The sequence below is a fragment of the Ochlerotatus camptorhynchus genome, unplaced genomic scaffold (assembly GCF_037179485.1).
Source record: "Ochlerotatus camptorhynchus isolate MF236.1 unplaced genomic scaffold, CSIRO-AGI_Acam_v1.1 ptg000077l, whole genome shotgun sequence".
NCBI classification, from domain to species: domain Eukaryota; kingdom Metazoa; phylum Arthropoda; class Insecta; order Diptera; family Culicidae; genus Ochlerotatus; species Ochlerotatus camptorhynchus.
In genome coordinates, this window is record NW_027040567.1 from 10428684 (window position 1) to 10451414 (window position 22731).

Consider the following 22731-nt stretch of genomic DNA (forward strand, 5'->3'; position numbering starts at 1 on the left):
GACTTGAATACATATTTCCATGGTTCAAATATTGTCTAAATTTTTTCACCAAATTTTCTCAACTGGAGCTCGTTGGGTATAGAATAAGGGTTCTACCACAACTTTCATTTCAAATTATGGCCGAATCAATTTTAAGAGAATCGGTCATGGTTATTTAGTGTGAATTTTGAAAAATGTTATAACTTTAAATGTTGTATTTTTAGCATACAAAATCTGAAAAATAGATAGAGCCATTTATGAACGAAGTACGTTTCATTCAATACCTTTCAAATGACCCAAGCTGAACGAAAATTGGACGTAAATGACAGAGATATCAACAAAACGCATTTGCATGTTTTTTTTTCGTGCGACCCCAAACCTTTTACATTAAATTTTACTAAACTATTGCGATTTTTTAAAAGAAAACTGTTGAAACCAATTTTCATCAATATTTCGTAATAAATAATAAATTAAGTCTGTCACTAATTTTAATTATGAAACTGACTGTTATGCTGAGCAGTTGGTGGTCATCATTGCATTAAATATGCTGAAGATAATTCTCACATTTTGGAAAACCGATTTCAGTACATATGTATGTCATTAATTATTTTGTACAGCAAATGTTGTCATCCTTTTCAACAAACTGCTTATGCTGTTGACATTCACTAAACATGTTCACAACCTTCATTATTCATTTGAGCAATATTATGACAGTTCATGAAAAGTGTATCTTTTGAGACTATTTTTTAAAAGTCGAGGAAAGCAAATTTTGCGATGACATATGAAAAAGTTAAACTCCGATCGAATAAATCAGCATTACAACTCATATGTTTCTGGTTTTCAATTCAGGCTAACTAACAGCACGAGAAGATTTTCTAGTGCTAGTGCATTGGAAAAAATTAACTAGACGTAAACATTACAGAATTAATTTAAATGCAGATCTCTAACTTCATCAACCTGGATGTTTCAACAGCTGTAATAAACCGATTACCAATATATTATTTTAATTCACTCGGTATATCTTCTTCCACCTGGTTGATCCAACTCTAAAGAGTCGCAATGCAATATTTTCAAATACATAATAATTGATGTCTCTGAGCCGGGGCCCCACCAAATTGGGGGCCCTGGCTTTAGCCCACCATCGCCCTACCATTAATACGGCACTGCTAGTAGAAATCCATGATATGCTAGGAGGTATGCATATTTTAAGATATATAAATTAAACAAATTAGTTCCTTCACTATTGGGTCACTTACCCTACCATCAAACCTACCGAGCAAAAGTGTTCATCTTATGACTAATCCGACTGTCTGTCTGCGTGTCGTCTGATGTGTTTATGTAAGATCGCTGCTGGCAGGATGCACCCCGTCTACAAAAGACTCCACAGTCTCTTCGACTTCCTCCCGAGTTTCGATTCTTGGCTCACCACTTATCAGATGACTTTGCCTCACCGACTATGTGATAAATCAGACGGGAAAGCATAAATACACCCATCCAGACAAGCCAAGCGACATCCGCAACGAGCTAAAAATAAAACTTTATTCCCATAAAAGGAAGTTCTGTTGTCGTAAAAAAAAGAGCAACAACTTTTTATCCACAATACATCACACGACGCTATCTGGTGGAAGGAACGAACCGCGTCGAAAGCCTCTTAGCCAAATGGAAAGAGTGAATGAATCGGAATCTGAGTGAAATAAAAACAGCCATTTGGCATCGAATCAACACCAACCGCATCTTCGCTTGAGTCGCCCAGCATGACTCGTGAGACCGCTCTGAAAAGGAGACGAAGACATCCTAATTGAGTATCAATTCATCGTTTTCGTACGAATCAGCGAAGAATGACTGATGCTTGCGGGAGCAGTCGGAAAGACAGCATTTTTCGGGATTCGTGATTCACTGATGTGTAATTTGAGTTACTGGAACCGATGGTGAATCCATGTAGAATGCATCGCTTATGGATTATATTCGTGGATGATTCATTTGAGTGGCAACAAAAGTGCCGTCATCAATCACACCAATGTTGGCTTAACATTTCATGAAAGATTACTTGAATTACTTAATGGTGAAGATCTTGAAGTAATGTTCAATTAATGATATGTCAAATGCAGATGCAGTTCTACCTGTTCGCTTCGACGATGTTAGGCATATCTACCGAAAATCATGACAATCAATCGTACACAATCGATTCTATCCAAAGGTCACCGTCTGGCTTAGTTCCTTGAATGGTGCGAGATTCGTGACTAGCCACGATATAAAAAAAAACAATCCCATTATTATCGAGCGGTTACCTTTCATCACCCAAATAGAAAATGCCAACATTTCGTCAAGTGAACTCTGGTTGCTTTCGGTGTCAAACCCTTCCTATGTCCAGCGTCTACACCGGTTCATGCCGCTAGGAACCAGAAAACCGAATCAAAGCTTGATGAAAGACATCCATCACAAATTCTTGACACGCAATCCACGATTAGACACATCTCTCTGCAGCCATGCGAAGCGCCAAAACAAGAATTCGTTTCTTCCCTCGTTCTCACAATGGACTATTCAGTATCTGGGTTCTAGCTAGTTCGCTTAGCCACAGGTAGGTATGTATATATTTTCACCATAAAGATAACATTTTATAGCTGACGTGACATTGACATTTCTCTGTTTTGCGCTTTCGTTTCATACCGCCTTTTCCCGAGGCTTGCTCGCCTTCTGTTTTGTCCGGCAAATGGGAAACTTTATTACAATTCCGACATAGGGTTACGGTATGTAATGTGGGTCTAGTCCTTTCATTCGGCCTATCACGCAAATAAATAATAAATTAAGGAATATTACACAAAAAATAAGGAAAATATTGATCACTGATGGTTGATAAATGTGTACCACACACAAATCAACATTTCAATACATTTTCAGCTCTCGTAAGTAATAAAACTGGTTGAGAATATCACAATGTTCGGAGTTTTTAGCCGCCATGACTTATAAGGTTAAGATGGGAAGGTTGACTGACGATCATCAAATGGCCTGATTATGGCATTTATTGATTGGAATTACCTGATAATACACACTAGACGTAAAACTTACAGTTGCTGTTTGAATATTTTATGTTTATTTTAATTGTTTAACAACGTTTTCACAAGTAAAACATGGACCCAACTTTAGGGACACATTTCTTTTCTATGTTCCTAACTATGGCCCATGAAATTCATTTGACAGCATATAGCAATAAGAGTAACGTCAACAATGTTGTTTTGCATAAGGAACGAACAGGAAGGGAGATTTTTTCTGCCAAACCTGTATAATGAACATCACAATGTTCTGATTTAGATATTCTGCGGTCAAAAGACGATAAGCGAAATTTTTAATTTTTAATTTTTAAATTGAGTGATTTAATGTAGTTTTCGTAAAATTTTCTCTAAGAAATGTTTTGAGGAATGAAGAGCATTAAGTTAACAGTGATAGTGATAAAAAAAAATACATCAGAAAACGTTACCAAGAGCGTTTTTTTGAGGATCAAACAAGATAGGACGAAGTTGCATCCATAAATAGACCCAATTTGGGGACAATAGACCCATATTACATACATTTCCCTCGTGAGTTATTGTCTTAAAAAAAGTAAGTTTTTCAACTTTTCGTGGTTTCTGATAGCAAACGACATGATAAGCATATCTAAGCATACCATTTAGCAGTAGAATATCGTTTGCAGGTAAATTCATTGATGAGTTATGATTAAAAACGTAATCGATGGCTGCATATTAGACCGAGGTTAGGGACGTATACCCTACCACAATCAACACAGCTTGAATCGCTCGCCATTCGACCACCACGTTGTCCACGTTATAGTGTTAGGAGGTGCTTGCCGTTCAAGCGAGTCACTAGTCACTAGTCATGAACAAACAGTAAAGCTGCAGTTGGAATAATTTTCAGATTACAATGATAATTTTCCTACTGTGGAATCGGTGTAACGGTACTCCGGAGAAAATTTTGTTGGGGTGTTGATATTTTGCTTAAATTTACAATCCGAAAATAAAAGCATTGGAATTGCAACATTGCATTCAACAAGGTTCGATTATTATTTCAGGAATTGCCATATTCTAAGCAGACTTGCGGAATATTCAAAAAGCTCACGGGTGGGAGTCTATTGTCATCGGTGAACCATCATTATCGTTCAGCATACTTTAAGGGAAAATCCAGTGCACCAGAGAAATGTTTGGCAAATCTAGTGCACCAGAGAAAAAATTGGGCCTGCTTGGTAAATTTCAGAGATCTCCCAGTGCTCTTTGAAGAAACTGTAAGGGAATTTCGGGGGAACACCCAACATCAATCAGGGCACATCGTAATGGTATTTGTGGAAGATTTATGATCTATACACCCAAAATAAAACTGCATGATTCGTAATAGATTGTAACCTCGCTAAAAAATGCAAGGAAATCATGCGTTTTTTGCAAGAAATGATTGCGAAAATCGCAAGATTTGGTGTGTTTCGGCGTGTTGCATTCAAAACATTTTCTGCTTTTAGGTGGACATATAGTATGAAGATGGTTCCGATGAACCTTGTACACTTAGAAACTATTTTTTACCGAACTTTCAACTGCTGAACTGCGAATGAATGTCACAGCAAAGTCGGTAAATTATTATTATTAAATTTGGACAAAATTTGGCTAGTTCCGGTTATTTTGCGCAAACCCTGTAGATTTGCATTCCGATCGTTAAAGAACCGTAGAATCCAAATTTCACCAACTCATACTTAAATTTGAACTTCTCTAGAGCTACTTTTATCGAACCTAGAGTGTAGCTACGTGTCGATAAGTGGGAGCAAGTGAATATGTTTTTGCGAGGTTCTGACATTTTGGAAATATTTCAAAATTGAAATTATGAGAAATAAAAAAACTACAAGGGACAGCCCTAAGGGGTTGTTCGCAATGGTGACGTAGGACTACGTGGTCTTATATAATAAATGTTTTTTTTTTTAACTGCAGCAGTAGCTTGTGTTTTGTTTAGGAATAGGAATTTGAGCGGGGTTTTCTCTGTTTATACTCTTTAGTATGACTATGATTGCCCTGAAAAGAACCTTTTGATATGAATTTTAGTTGGTACATGTTCAGAAATTTAACTCTTTTGGAAAATCTTGGTGGCCCTGAAAAGAGCCGATGGTAGTACAGGTTAAAGCCTTTGGAAGATGATGATGACGTATAGGCAGCTAGATCAGCCAATCGGACCGGACAATCCCATATTATTCGGTTCAATGATTGCTGAACAGAGGTTGAACTGGTGTCTGCGACTGGTTGGAAGGCCGCAGAATATCAGTGTTCATTCAGCTAAAGCTCCTCCAACAAGTGTAACCCAAGAACCAAAAGTGGTGCGATGCTAGTTTTCAATGCTATGACTGAATTAAGGGGCTTAGAAGCTGAGGGGTGAAAGTCAATTCCCTTTATCGATTTCCTCTTTTGATGACCGCGTTATTAGCTAAACAGAAAGTCGATGAAGAGAATAGATCAAAATCACTTGCACCCCTGCTTGCAAGTTTGGTTACAAGCAGTGGCGTCGCCCTAACCTCAATCTCCCTGTTCAACAACTCTCAAAACTTGAAAAATTTAAAAGAAATGTCTTCCAATGGATACAAATCAGTGAAACTAGAAGATCCTGTGCCTTTTGAAACTGATTTGAATGTAAGCATGACTCTAAATAACGTTTTCAAAGTCGTTGAACAGGTAAAATTGAGGTTACGCGACGCCACTGGTTACAAGATTACAACTCTGGGGCGTGTGGCGATGAGTGTGCAAAATATTACGCAATTGCATCCTCCCTATTTGCACACGCCCGAAGATCGGAGGCGAATGCCACTTCGGCTTGTTTCGTCTACTAACGACTCTCTGATGACAGTGTTGGGGAAGCAGCAATGCCACATCGACATATTTCGTCTAGAAACGATTCTTTGATGACTGTGTTGGGGAAGCAGCATATGTTTGTACGTAATTGATGGATTTATTAGTTATTTCGACGCTTTTGGACAATGATTGGAAATTACCACTTTTTCAATACTTTCTTGTTAAAAATCAACAGTTTGAAGCATTATTACCGATGCGCAAATATATTTCTGATCGATTGGTGATATAATTCTTGAAATTGGTCCAGGTTTAGACAAGGTAAGTCAATTGATCAACTCAGTTGAAATCAAGCCATACAACTGACTTGGTCAACTAACTCGAATTGAAAAAAAAATTGAACCAGGCTCAATTCTTCGAGCCAATTGAATTCAACTGAATTGATCCAAACCCAGCTTAACTCTTTACCATGCTTGCATTTACTTAAAGGCGCTCCAATGCGCTCAAGGGATTGATTTTTGTTGGACACAGCCGTAAGTTAGTGCTAAAACGCATTAAATGGCCCAAACTCAACGCTAATTGACAGCTTCTGGCCAATTTAAGCCACTTTTCGGCGAATTGTTATCAGCTTATTTTACGCAATTTAGTATGTGTGTGTGTCCTCGTACTGATTTATTCAAGTCACGTTCATTTCTGAATCCGATTTACCCATGATGATGAAGCATACCCTCCCCTACATAAAGTTGCTGTAAAGAAGAAAGATCATAAAACTGCCGAAACTCACCTGATCGCAAATAATGTCCCATTTCTTGTCGTTGTCATAATTCTTCAGCAGCTTTGCCTTGTCCGGTGGGAGATCCATGGAAGCCTGCGAAAAAGGAGAAGAAAAAGAGGAGATATGAATGAATGAATACTTAAAAATGGGTTCATTCGATACAAAAATAGCACCATTAAAGAGAGATTAGTTGCTAAATTAGTGACCGTGTCGTTATGAATAAATTAACTGTAAATAGGTGGAGAGATTTTACGAGTTGACAGCGGTAGCGGAGAGACGGCGAACCCGTTGCTGTCGGTTGATGATGGCTTGAATTATATTGTTGTCATATTTTAGCGACCATAAAAGTCCAATTCGATGGATTTTATTTTACATGCTGATCAACTTCTGTTTTTGTTTTCGCTGCATTGCTGAAATGCGGTGGGAGTCTAGATTTGAGCGATCGAATGGAATTCGTAAGACTTACCTTTACAATTTAAATTTAGAATGCCAATCGAGCGAGTGGGTGCGACTAATCGCAACTTATAATCCAATTTCAAGGACATTTTCGTATTGAAAGTTTTCGACTGGACTGCTGCCGGGACGTGAAGTTTACCACTGCTAACACAAATTAAGACGCATTCAGTGTCACGGTGGCGGACATTCGATTTAGTTGTTTTCTGTTATGTATTACTCAGTATATACGCTAATCATCATTAATATACACGATACAATGATTTATTTATTTATTTATTGTCGTCAATCAGATGTACTTAGACAATTTCTTACAAGGTACAAGTCATGTGTTAAATTGATGAGTAGAATTACAGTACTGCTTTAATCTGGTTTTGTCATTATAAAATTAATAGTTTCACTATGTTTATTGTAAGCAGTCATAATTTGATTAAGTGGACCAAATTTGGCATAATTTGTGCGATGGTGCTTTGTAGTAAATATATTTCGAGTTCGCAGTTGCCAAGAAGGTATGTAAAAATTAAGCTTTGATAACAGCTCTACTGAGTTAATCCGATGCGATACTATATCGTTCACAAACGAACCTTGTCCAACCTAATGTACGAAGAGCAAATAATAAGAATTGCTTTTGCACTGATTCTAATCGTTCCTCGTGCGTGAATGAAACAGGTGACCAAACTATGCTGCAGTATTCAAGTATGAAATGTACAGTGACTTTATTACAGTATACGCGTCATGAAAGTTGTAACTGAATCGTTTGATAAAGCCAAGCAATAACATGCTTTGTCGATAATTGTATTATAATGATCAGTGAATGCTAGTTTTGAATCAACTATAACTCCTAAATCTCTAACTCGTTCACACTTTTCTACTGCCTGGTATCCTAATACAATTGTATTTTGTGGTTTGTTTCTCTTTCTACTAATAGCAATTGATTAACATTTTTTTTATTTTACGCGGAGATGTTGGTTCACTCGCAACTATTTTTGAAAATTAAGTGTTTTCGAACGAAAGTGTACCAAAAGTGCTTCTGAACGTGTTTCGCAGTTGGGTGTGGTGAAATTCGTGCATTCCCGGTTGATTATGGAAATCCGCATCATAAAATTGCCCATCGATTCCTTTTTTTTGCTGTTCGACGACGACGGGTGTGCTTTCGCGAGAGTGATGTTTATTCGATCCGTTTCTTTGCACGGATGTGTTTTTTTGTAACAAGCGTAAGTGTGCCTGTGATCACGTCTTCCTTCGAAAGGGAAGTAAAGCCGTTGGTCCTCGGTTCATGAGTTGATGAGGCGATAGGTAGGGTCCAGGTGTGGGAGCTGCCTCCCTGGCGTCGGTAGCATTGGTGCTCAGCTCGGAAAACAAATCAAGGGAAAAAAACAGTGGCAAAGGTGTTATATCCTAGACAAATGGTAAGTTACAAATTAGCTGTTGTCGTTGTCATAGGCGCTGTCGTAATCGCCGTCGTAGTCGCCGTAGGCAGTACCGTTAGTATATTTAAAATTAACCATCAACCGCTGTAAATATGAATTATCGCGTATTTCTGTTGTTCATTACATTCCAAGTGAAATTCGAGAACGTAATTTCATTTGAATAGCTTGTTTAACCAGGTCTTAAACAATCGTCACGTCGATCATAGCTTGTTATGATTGCCTGAACCATGCGTAAAGAGAAAATCGAAACATTGAACGTCGCGTGAAAGTGGATCTTAATGAAGGCCTAAGTACTCTTTCGTAGCTTTTAGTTTTAGGATTTCAAAGATCGTCGGTTGCAGTGGCTTGCTTACTGAGGAGAAAAACGCGGTCCCATATCCTTTCATATTAAAAATGCATGGTAAGATCGCTTGTTTATCGTGTATTTTGTAAAACTTTTCGTTGTCGTCGGTGCCGGGTTTGAATAGTTATAAAAACTTGAGTAACGCTATAATGTGATATGAGGGGCTCGGTGGCCGTAGGGCAACCGGTTTTGCTTACTGAGCAGAACATCATGAGTCTAATCTCAAGCCCATTCACATTCAAGATTCAATCGTTTTATTTGTTAACATGACTACAACAGCAACTCGATGATTAAAAAGGAGCTCGTCTGCCTAGTGGCAAACGTTTTTGCTTACTGAGCAGAAGACCGTGGATTCAATCCCAAACTCCTTCGTGTTATATGATTGTTACGACATCAATTCAGCTTATCGTTTACCAAAACGAACCCTGCTGCAAACCCAACCCTATTACCGAATATCCCAGTGATTCCTCGTGGAAGTGCAGAGATGTTCTCGGCTTCCATCAAAGCGAGTGTCACGTCAACACATTCCTACCCCTTCCTTTCTTTACCTGTGTTCGGGTGCATCCGGCGCTGGTATTGCCTAGTTTGAGATCACCAGTTTTTACACATTGAGGATGATTGCTAGTCTGGCAATAACAGAGTAGCAACCGTAGGCGGTCAATCATGCTCATGCTCATGGTAATAGCTATTGATTAACATTTTTGAATGTTTAGTTGCAGGCAGCTTTTATTACACCAAACATAGAATAAGCTTATTTTATTCTGGTATGTCTGTATACCTTCTTTGTTTCTTATTTCTAGAAAGAAGTTCATGCCATCCGCATAGATCAAAACTTTTATGTTTTTAAGAATAAAGAAGATGTCGTTTACAAATAAATTAAACAAAAGAGGGCCTAGCCTTGGGGGACTCCAGAAGTAACAGCAATAGGGTTTGATTTTTCACCTTTGAATTTAAATATTTGTTGGTGATTAGTTAAATATGACTTAAGCCATTTGAGAAGTCCAGGTTCAATTCCTATTTTCCGTTTTTGACAACAAGGCGTACATTTTATTATGCAAAAATCGTAAATTCTGTAAATCCTTTTATTTTTCACTATGATGATAGTAAAATTTAAGCATAAGCATAATAAACATTCACAAATGTCGTCACTTCTTTAGAAAAGCAATATGAGGGTTTAGAAGCAACAGCGATAAGTCATTACCCTAATAAAATTTGTATGGTTATTTTGCCTAACGACGTGTTCAGGGTATCTTCTAAATCTTTTGTGGAATAGTTCTATCATTTGGGATATCGTTCGGGTATGGCATTTTTTATGAGGGTAATTCTTTATAATACATACTCTGCAAGTTTTTCGTACCCATCAATAAGTTTCAGCGGGTAAAAATTAGAATATTACAAAATTATCATCTCAGATAAATATGTGATGAACTAGCCTACGGCTAAAAATCACAAAAATAAAGAAAAAAAAAAAAAAAAAAAAATCTCAGATAAATTTACAAAAATAGATCGTATAATACTTTGAAAAGTTAAATTTATGACCAGCGGTGAGATCAAACCCTTCTTACTCATTTAAAATCCGACTAAAGTTCCCGAAGGAGTCCGGCAATTTCTGAAAGAGTTCAAAGTGAGCTTGATATCAATTGAGTTCTGGCACATGTCGGGTTCTGATCACTTACCCTAGTGATTCGGAACATATCCGAATGTGTCCAATGTGTCGCTGCGTACTCAATATGGACGCTAAACTGATGCATAATTTGAAATTTTCGGGTCCTGATTAGCCTCCATAATTTGAACTCATTCGTTAAGAAACTGACACAAACCATTTGGATAGTATCGTCCATTGGTTCTCTGTGTAATTACAGCTGATTTGGCAATAACGCACTTGCATCCACGGGCGCTCATACTCATGCTTATAAAATAGACTTCTTTGCGTCAAATAACCGCTCAATTGAAAATGAAGCCTAGACAGAATGGTTCAAAACCGGTTGGTTGGTTGGTTATCTTTATTAAGGAGATTTTCAGCCAGACGCTGGCTCATCTCCGCGGTTCAAAACTGGATATACGTTGTCCATATGATATCCATCGTGATATAGAAGGTAGTTTTGGATGGACCTACTGCATTATTTTTTGAGACGTCTTTTCCCATGACCAATTTTTGGTGTGTACATTCGTTACTACTGTTCAGTGTAATTTCCCATCACCGCGCTTATTATGCTATCAATAATTACATCCGGACCATTTCGTGCAGAAAAGGCCCGTCACCGTCCTCTATCGCACACGTGCTGCTGTCAAAACTTCTCAAACTGGGTACTTCGTATAATCTTTTATGAAAAGCGAAATGGAACAATCATCTCAGTGTTCATTGTACCAAAAATAGGAGGCAGGAAATTGCAGTGACGCCGTCGGAAATTTTGATTAAGAAGGGGAAGCGTAGACCACTCATAACTGCACATGTACGAGGTTTTAACAAATCACGCATGGCATTGTACCACCATCAGGCTTGCAGTGAAAGGTGAATCTTATCCTGTTTGTAGAATCTCCACAACACAGGAGAGGAAAACAAAAACATCTGCCAACCGATTTCGAGCCCACCAATTTCAATCCCGGTTTATTCAGCCTGGTTGCGTTCATTTGCCTCTACTTCACGCGATGTTTATCTGTGACGCCAGGAGTATGCTGCTCACACACACACACACACGCCATAGCTAGGCAATTAGCGTTGACATTCCCGACATAAATTCGCAGCTTGTTGCTCGTGCATCGGATCAAGTTTTCGTTGTACCGCTGACATCCGGCGCTAAATCTCGACGTGAGCCCGTTTTGTGTAATATCGTGACTAATGCGCCGAATGTGAACTCTGTGTTGTCGTACTGCGCCTACCCAGAAGGGGGCCTCGACTTGATGGATGTGAACGAATATGGCTATTCACTTTTTCGTGAATAAATTATAGTCAAGTGCTTCGTTCGGTCATCTTCAAGCAGTATTCGGTATCGCATCATCACTTGCCAGCCGTTTGAGTGACTTTTGGGTGAATCATTCCGAGGTGATTCAAGTTAAAGCTGATGTCAGACCCCGTGTGTAGATCAACGCTTGACTAAGCAATTAGAGATTCATGCACTTCCCGAATCGATCTATTGGATGTGTAAAATGAAGAGGAAACAATGCAACAATGCAACCGTGGGCAAACAAATAAATCACACAAAGAAACTACCGGAACAGCGGCATTTAGGCCATCTGCGGCGACCGTCCCAAACATTTCCTGCCTAGCAGCGTCGCTTTCAATGCGTTCTTGTCATAAACTTCATCTTCAACGGGTACGGCATAGTAAAAAGATGCTCTTTTGTTTACAATTCTCATCATCATCTTCATGTGCCTCGCGAGGGATCGAAGAAATGCGCACTCTGTTTTTGATATTTACCAATCCAAAATCACCGGATTTCTCCGCCGTGGAAGCGCCGACCGACACACATATAATAGGCGTTTTGTGTGGAATCTCTTCCTCCATTTCAAATGTAAAGGAGAAAATTGCAGTCCCCTATCCTCTTGCCAAAGCATACGAATTCGGGGGCAAGTCGGATTTGATTTATTTTCAATTAGCGTCCGTCGCTCAATAGGCAGTTTGGGATGACATGTCCTATCTAAACATTAGAGAGAGAGAGAGAGAGAGAGAGAGAGAGAGAGAGAGAGAGAGAGAGAGAGAGAGAGAGAGAGAGAGAGAGAGAGGTAGCATTCAAGTGCCAAACATCAGTGTGCAACACGTAATTGATTAATAATTGCGGGGTTCAGTTACAAACATTCTCCGCCTACTTAATATTAGTTTCGAACTCAGATTTAGATTAATGTCCACTTCGAAGTCTGAAAACCTACAATCATGATGCTTCCTCTAAACCAAATCCAAAACAACGCTACCATTCCCCGTTTTGATCTAATTTCGCTTATGCTTCGCAAAAATTTCGTTATTCTTTATTCGGTGTTGGACCACCGCAGAGAGCACAATGACTGTGTAAGGTAGTTGTACACGAGTGACGATCAGAGACCTTTTTACCGGTTGGCGTAAACAGAGAGTGCCAGAGCTAGACTTGGTTGGTTAACGACGGCGACCACCCAGCGAGTGACACGGTCATACCTATAATATTCTGTTTCCAGGGCAGAGCGACTACTTGACCTCTGTGCGGCTCTTTCTTTACCATGTGCCGCTATGGTGTATGGAAACGAAACCAATCCGGATCGGTTTCAAAGTGGTTTACGGGGTCTCAAATATGGCCTGTAGTCGTTTAGTGATGTGATTAGGATCTGGAGATAAATACTCAAGTGAACCGGTTTCTAAGAAGCTTTTAGAGTATACAAATCACTAGGGTTACTGCAGTGGATTTTACAGACACGGGATCAACACATTTCATACATGTAAATGTGCGATCTGGAAGCTTAGTTTTTAAAGCCCTATTATTTGGTTGATATGTCCCAACTGAAATTGTGAGCTTGTCCTGCACTGAGTGTTCAGTTGTTATTGAGGAGTATTTTTTTATTTATGGAAAATTCATCTGATACATTGATACAACACTCACTCACTCACTCAACAATCCTACGCACTGGCATCTATTCCTAGGATGTTATCATGTTATTTAGACTTGTTTTAATAGGGGAAATGGCTCTAATGTTGGCCTATGGATTTAAGATTGGGCCCATCGCTTAAAACCTGCTATTTATCAATTTTATCTAATACTTGCAAACTTCATCAGTGTCTAGTCATGACTAGACTAGACACTGAAGAAGTTTGCAAGTAGTAAACGAAATTCGTATCTGTTATATTTTTTTAAATGTGATAGTGAAAGTGAAAGTGATGCAATAGTAGTAGAATTAAAAGGGGAAACAACGTAATAAGGTATACTTAAAAATAATAAAGTTTAATACCTGAGCAAGATATATAGAAATATCTTGAAAAAAAACCTATGAGGCAGTAAAACAAGAGCAAAATAATATCAAATTTTACCATAAATACCTTATTATGTTGGTCATAATTTGTGCGCTATAACAAGTGAATAGCTAATTCTGCAATCAAAGCATAATTTGCTATTGTTATTATATTTTGGTATCATGAATTTACCACAGCAAAAAATTATGAAAATTAACGTTGATGTAATTCGAAAAGTAACTGAACCAATTCTATCGTAATGCAATATCGCATACATTTTTCCATTTTATAAGATGCACATTAGAAACACATTGTATTTAATATAGAATTGGATGCATTCTTACTTAATTTCACATGACTGGTTTAATTTTCACTGAAAGACATTTAAGTTTATCGCAACTAAATTAATTTTCCAACTAAACTTGTTTTGTTTACCAAGCAGTGTTTGACGTTTATCGTTTTGTGCGTGGCAGCCACAAAACTGACCCTGATTTAGAACGTGTGTCGAAGTGAAATTCAACATAACTGAGCGATTCCAGACGCATTCGCAAATCCATTAATTTTCGTATTCTTTTTATTTGGCTGACATTTTAAATCGAACCTTAATTCTCAAAAGGGCCTACAGAAAAATGTTAAGCTTATCTCCAGAAAACTGTTGCTCGAAATTTTTTTGTCGAATCTTATCTTATATATCTTATCATATTGATGATCTGTAAAGAGCTTTTTTATTGTGAATTTCCAGATCTTTCGTAAAAGAAATATTGTTGGAACTGGAGAACCACGAAATACTTTCGAAAATTACCAAAAACTACCAACATTTAAAAAAAACTACGTTCAAACCGCTACATCTCGAAAATGATGCGATTTAGCAAAATTTGATGCCAGTGCTTTTTTATTGTAAATTTGGTGTACTTTCAATATATTAAGTCCAAAAAATAATTGAAACAAGTTTGGGATATTTTTCCAAAAACTTGAGTATCTTCGAAAATCATAAATTATTTATCCATAATTTCTCCATCCAATAGGTGGCATTCATTGCCCCTAAAACATATAAAAAAGATTGTGATTTTTTTTTAAGTGTATATTTTTGTTTTTCAAACACAGTGCCTTCCTTTTTTTGGCAACACGACTTCATCGACTAATTCTTTCTTCAAATTTGCGCTAGCACTTTCTGGGGATTAATTCATGACATTTCAAGTAGATAGGATCCCCAAAGAGGGGTCGAAATGGAATTAAGCGTTGGATGGAGTTTCTAGAAACTGAAGAAGAAAAAAATCATGTGTTTCCAAAAACGGGAAGACACTGTAGTTCCAGATATTCCCTACAACATTGCCCAAGGTACCAAACTAATTGAACAAACATTTTTCGAGCGACAGGTTTCTGAAGATATCGACTCAATGATGAAAACCGAATTCCCTGATATTCCCTGATTTAAAGCAGTTTAAAAAAAACCAGATACAGTGCCTACCCGTTTTTGGCAACACGACCTCATCAGCTATTACTTTCGTCAGATAAGTACTAGTGCTTTCTGGACATTTTTTCATGAAATACCCCATGGACCTCTAACCCATGAAGAGTGGTCCTGTACAATCTCAAATTGGACTCGATACATTTTGTAGATTGCTAAATTGACAGAAATTGCGTTTTCTCAAAAACGGGAATGCACCACATTTATCGAAATTCACAAATTTTAAACGTGCTAAGTGCCAGCTAACCAGTTCAAGCAGTTACCGGGATGTTAATATGATTGATTGCGATGTGCGAATGAAACTGCAAGCATCTCGATATACATCTACAAAAAAGGCTTGCTCAATCGCTTAATGATTTCAGCATGTCCACGATCCGTTTCTTATCTCGATTTACTCCATGATACGAGAAGAGGTCCAGAGGCATGGCACTTTTCTCACCGTTAGAAGTTCATTTCTAACTGTTTCCGAACTCAACCCTAGGAGCAGAAATTCACCCAGTTTTCCTACATCTTACATATGAAACACTTGTCTTTAATTCCATTATATTTTTCTCCCTCCCTTTACCACATTTTGAGACCCAGCTCTGCAAGAAAATTATTGCGGATAGTACGATTAACCAAATGCTAAATCGCGAACGGATTTCTCCGGTGGGAAATCGTAAAAACAGCGCTTTCAACTTTAAAATTATGTACGTTAATTCCATTTCGATTGCAATAGCAGCAACGTCAAATAAATGATCTTCCCTGAGAAGCTGATTTCCTGAGCTGCTAGGTTTATAATGTAGACCTAGAATACTCAAACTTTACTATTGGCGTTAGCGTTGTTATGATATACTTCGTAGATTGGATACTAGTGACACTCACGTCTCTTCAGAAATTCTCAGTTAGACTAGTTAGACACCTCAAGTTGGCGATGCAACCAAAAGTATGTATTGTTGATTTGTTGTTTATTTAATCTCTCGATAGCCGGCTATCGAAAGAACATATTCATTTTGTTTAGTGATCATGAATTTTAAGAGTCATGACGGACGGGATTAAACCCATGATTTTCTGCTCAGTAAGCAAACACTATCCCCAAACTTTACTATTCTTGCATTTACTTAAAGACACTCAATGCGCTCAATGGATTGATTTTTGTTTTGCACAGATGGATCGAGCACCAATCTACTAGAAAGTTAAATTTTGTCAGACACAATTTGGTGTAACATCTATTAAGAGCACAAACCCATTTGGTGGTTGAAACTATCAAGGTCTAGCTCTACGGAAATGAATTTTTATCAACCCTCAGGATTTCAGTTCAACTCAGGAATGTGCCAACACCCAGTGGGAGCTGAATTTACATTAGGCCCAACATCATCAAAATATCCTTCTATTTGAGTAATTTTTGCTCAACTTGCAAAAATGTAACACCAAGCATTGAGCAACCACAAGTTCGCAACTCCATTTACCATTTGAAATGAACAACCATCCTCAAACTACACCGAGTAATTAGGTTGTTTGAAACTAGCGAAGTCAGTCATACTTTTTGATAAGCTTCTGTGACTAAGAAATATTTCCCTAAATTTACATGGTGGAGCGCTCTCACGCTCTCCTCTCGTGTGGCAATTCTGCTCCGGGAACTGATAGGATCAAGTTCAACTTGCTAAAGAACCTGCCAGACGTCACTAAGAGGCGCATGTTGAACTTGTTAAGTCAGTTCCTGGAGCTCAATATTGTTCCGGGTGATTTTAGGCGAGTGAGAGTTATAGCCATTAAAAAGCCTGGAAAACCCGCGTCAGACTACAAGTCTGATCCTGAATCCATACGAAAATTGTTGAAGAAAATTATCCTTTTTTGCATGAACAAATAGGTTGAAACGAACCACCTTGTCTCAGATATTAAATTTGGCTTCCGTGGGGGTAAAGAAACGAACGACTGTCTCGCGTTGCTTTCCACAGAAATTCGGTTGGCTTTTGCTTAAAAAAGAGCAAATGGCTCCTGTGTTCTTGGATATCCAGGGGGCTTTTGATTCAGTATCGGTTGAAGGCCTTTCAGACAAACTCCACGATTGTAATCTTTCTCCATTAATTAATAACTTTGTGTATAATTTGCTGTCAGAGAATCATATGAGCTTTTCTCATGGAAACTCTACAGCTTTACGATTTAGCTGCTCATGTTTCAGCACTCTTTTGTAGAATTCCCTCGTCATATTGTCTTAGTGACAACTGCACGTTGAGACAGCTTGCAGATGACGGCGTAGTGTCTATCACAGGGCCCAAAGGGGTCGACCTGCAAGGACCCTTACAGGGTACCTTAGACAATTTGTCTACTTGGGCTATTCAGCTAGGTATCGAATTCTCCACGGAGAAAACTGAGTTGATCGTTTTTTTTTTCTAGGAAGCATAGCCCAGCACAAACGAAGCTTCAACTTTTGGGTAAACCGATTACTAATTCTACGTCTTTCAAATATCTTGGGATCTGGATGCACCTGGAGATCCCACGTTGAGTATCTGAAGCAGAAATTTTAACAAAGGATCAATTTTTTCCGTCTAATTACGTGGTGGAGAGCCCATCCGCAAGATCTGCTAACGTTGTACTGGGCAACGATTTTATTTAGAATACGGTAGTTTTTGTTTCCATTCGGTGGCTAAAACGCACATCGTCAAACTGGAACGGATCCAATATCGCTGTCTTCGTATTGCGTTAGGATGCATGCACTCGACTCATACGATGGGTCTCGAAGTGGTGGTGAGTATGCTGCCCCTCTCGGATCGGTTTTCAGAATTTTCCCTCATGCTCCTCACCCGGTGTGAAGTTATGAACCCCTTGGTAATCGAATACTTTGAAAAGCTTTTGAGCTTAATCCTCAAACTCGTTTTATGGCAATGTACTACACTACGTGTGCATAACACAGGATGTCATCCTTTCACAGCATAATCCTCATCGTGTATGCTTCTCCGACTTCGGCAATTCAGTTAGTTTTGATTTATCTATGACACAAGAGATTCGCAGAATCGCAGAGCATCATCGCTTCATGATTGCTCCGTCATTATAACAAAATTTGGCCAAGTTGATTCCGCAAGATCGTTCTTCACAGATGGATAACTTAAGAGGTCCGCTGGTTTTGGTGTTTATAACGAACTTTATATCGCCTCTCGAAAGCTTCAAGCTCCTTGTTCCGTATATGTTGCTGAGCTGGCGGCAATACATTATACGCTAGAAACTATCGCCTCACTTCCACCGGATCACTTTTTCATTTATACGGATAGTCTCAGTTCTGTCGAGGCTATTCGCTCCATGAGGCCGGTAAATCACTCCTCGTATTTGCTCATGAAAATACGAGAGCTACTAAGTGCTTTATCTTTAAAATCTTTTGTCATCACCTTTGCATGGGTCCCATATCATTGCTTGATTCTGGGCAATGAGATGGCGGACTCGCTTGCTAAGGTGGCCGCTATGGAAGGCGATATTTACGATAAACAAATAACCTACAATGAATTTTTCGTCATTTATCGCCAACAGTCGCTCACCAGCTGGCAGAATAAATGGAGTGAAGGGAGATTGGGACGATGGCTTTATTTGATCATCCCTAAGGTGTCGAAGGGTTGGAGGTTGGTCAAGACTTCATACGTGCGATGTCTCGCCTCATGTCCAATCACCATTCGCTAAGCGCTCACTTGTTCCGTGTTGGGCTGAGGGGCAGGCAATCTCTGTGAATGTGGACAAGGCTACCAGGACGCAGATCACATTATTTGGTCCTGTACTGGCTCGGGCTCGAGGAAGACAACCTAATGTTCCAGTTGGGGAGATTTTGGGTAGACGCGATGTGAAATTTTTGAAACTCATGTTTTCCTGAAGAATATTAATCTTTGGTTATAGTTTGATATACTTTGTGTATAGTTTGTATTTTGTGTGTGTGGTTTTGTATTAATGGTTGCTTTTGTAGTAATTGTGTAATTACACTGCTGATATCAAGTTGAATAGAAAAAAGTTCATGTTTTAGGGATAGTAAAATATGTATATCGTAAATCAAATCTCCTTCTCCCTCTCCCCATCCATAAAATTGTCATGCACTGACCTCGAGACGACCGCGAGTACTTGGTTCAATTCATGTAACTCTAAATTTAAGATTAATTTAAGTAAATATGTACAACGCAAATGATATATTGGCTCTGCAAAGTTTATTCGATTGAGCCTGTACAAATATTTTTTTTTAATTAGTCTTGCTAAAAATAGAAAAAACTAATTTTCTTCTGTAAAGATATAGACTAATCATGTCTTCAGCAAAGTTGTAGAAAATGTTAAGACAAGTAACTTTGCTAAAAAGTGAATATTGTAAGTCTAATATTTTCAGATTTATGGAACATTTTTAAAACTCCCTTAAATTTAGTTTTTCGATCATTACTTTTTAGTGATTAATTTTTTCAGCAAACAATGTCACAATTATCAGAACTGTAAATACACACGTTTTTGTCCAGTACTGTAAGTCACTATAATTATTCCATGAAGAGTTATAACAAAATGTTTGTCTTTTTATTAACTTTGTTTACAGGGGAGATGGGGCAAGTGGAGACAGAAAAACTACTTAGTGAGTGAGTGAGTGAGTGAGTGAAAATTTATAAAATCGCTGATCGCGATTCTCAGGAAGCGAAATTGACAGGTTGTATGTGTCAAACACATACTTTGTCACCTCTTTTTGTATCCTACAAATACAATATATAATCTTAGCATCTAATGGTTTCATAATTCCGAAAAAATATTTGTTTAATCTGAAATGAGTATTGCAACTTTGGTTTCTGGTTTGAGCGATATTTTCCACAGTAATTTTCAAACCGCAATCTAAGTTAAATGTTGCTCCTCCGAGATCTCTGAAATTTCCCAACCGTAATTACTTATAATCAAGTTTTTTTTCAGTAATGCCGGTGGTGTAGTGGTAAGCGTGAATATCTGTAACATCAAAGGGCCTGGGTCCCAGATGGCAGCGTCGGGATTTACTGAGGCATAAATATTCTGATCACGGCTTCCTTCGGTGGGGAAGTATAGTCGTTGATCTCCTGTTCATGAGATGATGGGTCGATAGGTAGGGTCCAGGAGTGGGAGCTGCCTCCCTGGCGTCGGTAGCCTTGGTCCTCAGCAGCGTTGCCAGATTGTTTTAAAGCTTATCGGTATCAAAGGTATTTAAAAATCGGTATTTATCGGTATTTACTATTTTTTAAATTTTATATTTTTGAAAGCGAAAATTTTAACGATGGCGGCGACTGGAATTTGAGGGGAATTGCTTTGTTTGACGGCTTTATCAGTCTTAAAACACTCTTTAATTTTTGAATTTAATTTTTAAAATTATCGTTGTCCTCAAGTGGTGATCAAAATTGTGACCAAGTAGTGTTTGTTTTTCAATTAAATATCATTAAATGAAACCAAAATATGGAAAATCAGCCATAACAACGACTAAACTGTTGACAATAACGTCAAACAATATTTTCCCTTGAAAAAAAGCCACAATCTATGACCGAAATGTCGGGCAGATTACATCGTAGTCGTTGCATTGTTTTAAGACTGAGAAACCCGTTTATTAAAGCAACATTTTAGCTTCTGAACTATGATCGGAAAATTCCGGAAGAAAACTCCGGGGAATGTTTGAATTAGCTTCTGAATGGAGCTGAAAAAACATCCAGAGAAAGACGAAATAAGCTCTATCGCAAAAAATCGGATGTCACATCCAAAGGAAGCCAGAAAAGTTTCGGAAACCGGAAGTAAATTTCCAGAAATAGCCATTTCCAGGGAAAGCCAGAAGAAGCTCGGAAAAACTTTCCAATAGAAGTCGAATAAAAAACCTTATGGTCAAACTTCCAGAAGAAGACGAAAGAAATTTCTGGGAGAATTAATTGAACTTCCTTGAGAAGACGAAATAAACTTCCTGGAGACGCTGGCAGAAACTTCCTAACGTAGATTAGAACGAACATCTGAAGAAAGTCGGAAGCCATAGCGCTTACAGAACAGTCGAAAGAAACAATGACATAATTCCGGAAGAAAGAGATTCCTGGGGATACAGAAAATTTTCTAATAATCCAGAAATTTTTCCTGATTTAAAAAAAATCCCTGAAGACTCAAAAATTTACCTGAAGTCTTTGGAACATTCCTGAAATGCACTTAGGAATATTCCATAATTCCTCGAAATTCCTTAAAAGTTCTTGTAATTTTCCTGAAATTACGGGCTGTTTTGTTGTTCTCTGGTCATCCTCGAAGCGCTCGGAACTTCCCTGATTATAATAAGACTACCGGAATATCTCCGATCATCTTAGAAGGTCTCTGAAGATTACGAAATCTTTTAAGTGCTCTCACAATTTTCTTGAATTAATTGTAACATCAGCATTGAAGTTTTCTGATCTTCCCGATTTTTTGATTTTTCAAAAGTTATCGATATTGCCATGAAAAGCATAGAACTTCCCATAAAATGTTCTCATGTCTAATGTTCATGTAACTTCCCTTACGTTTCCTAAATTTGCATGGACATTGCTGAAGTTTTTGGAAATTGCCAGAGTTTCTCGGAACTCCTTTATAATTTCAGCAATTTCATTGAAATTAATTGATTTGGCATGATACTCTCTGAGCTTCACTAAAGTTTATGAAAACCATTAAATTTTCCTGAAGTTCTTTGGCCTTGTGAAGTTTCCAAAATATTTATGATGTTTCCATAAGTTCACTGGAGTTCGCTGGACTTTTCTGAAGTTTCAAAACTTCTTAAATGCCTGCAGCTAGTGTGGATCCGCAATAAAAATCTGATAGCATCCTTGAAGCTCCGGGAAAGTTAAAAAAACTGGCGGGAGAATATGAAAGAATCATTCAAGCGAAGGCTGAAGAACCTTTCAAGGTAAGGTGGAGGAAAATTCCAGGGAAAGTTGGATGAAACTTCAGGAAGTTTACAAATGAATAAAAACTTTCGGAAGTTAAATAATGTTTAAAATATATTTCTCGATTCCCTAGGAATTACCGGAAAGAGCCATCGACTATTTCTCGATTGATGGGTAGCCAAAAACGGTGAGGAAATACAAACAATAGTCGAAATAGTATCAAGCATAAGGCATCTTTAGAGATAATTGTTTAGAATTTTGAAGGCAAAAAAATATGAGGTATTCAAAAAGATACAAGTCTTTCACAACAATTTTCTCCTAAATTCGAGCGCGGGCAGGCAATAATAATTTTGATTATTAAAAAAAACGGTATAAATTGGTATAAAATCTTAAAAATCGGTATTCTGAGGAACCTTATCTGTACATCGGTATCTAGTTTGGAAATCGGTATATCTGGCAACGCTGGTACTCAGTACGGAAAACAGATCGACAGAAAACATATCAAAGGAAAAAAAAAAGTAATTTTAACTTGCACTCAAAGTTGTTTGAACTTTCTCTAGAGTCTCTAAGATGTGTATTAGTTAGTTCCGTTATACGCATAAGTGTCCTACGGTCCATAAGCATTGCATAGAGCATATTGCTTGTTTTCCATCAATATTTGGTATTATTGCAATGGGAAAATATTACATTACTTAGAATCACACATTTGAATCCATATAAGACAGAATTTCTCT

The 22731-nt window shown here is 38.0% G+C and overlaps 1 protein-coding gene across 1 annotated transcript in view; it reads right to left on the reverse strand.

Annotated features, from left to right (window-relative positions):
- Frl (formin-like protein) overlaps nt 1-22731 on the reverse strand; it is a 156387-nt gene that overhangs the window by 69173 nt on the left and 64483 nt on the right. Inside the window, exon 2 of the mRNA XM_065217509.1 lies at nt 6571-6654. Coding sequence (XP_065073581.1) covers nt 6571-6654 — 84 coding nt within the window. The remainder of the gene's footprint in view (nt 1-6570; nt 6655-22731) is intronic.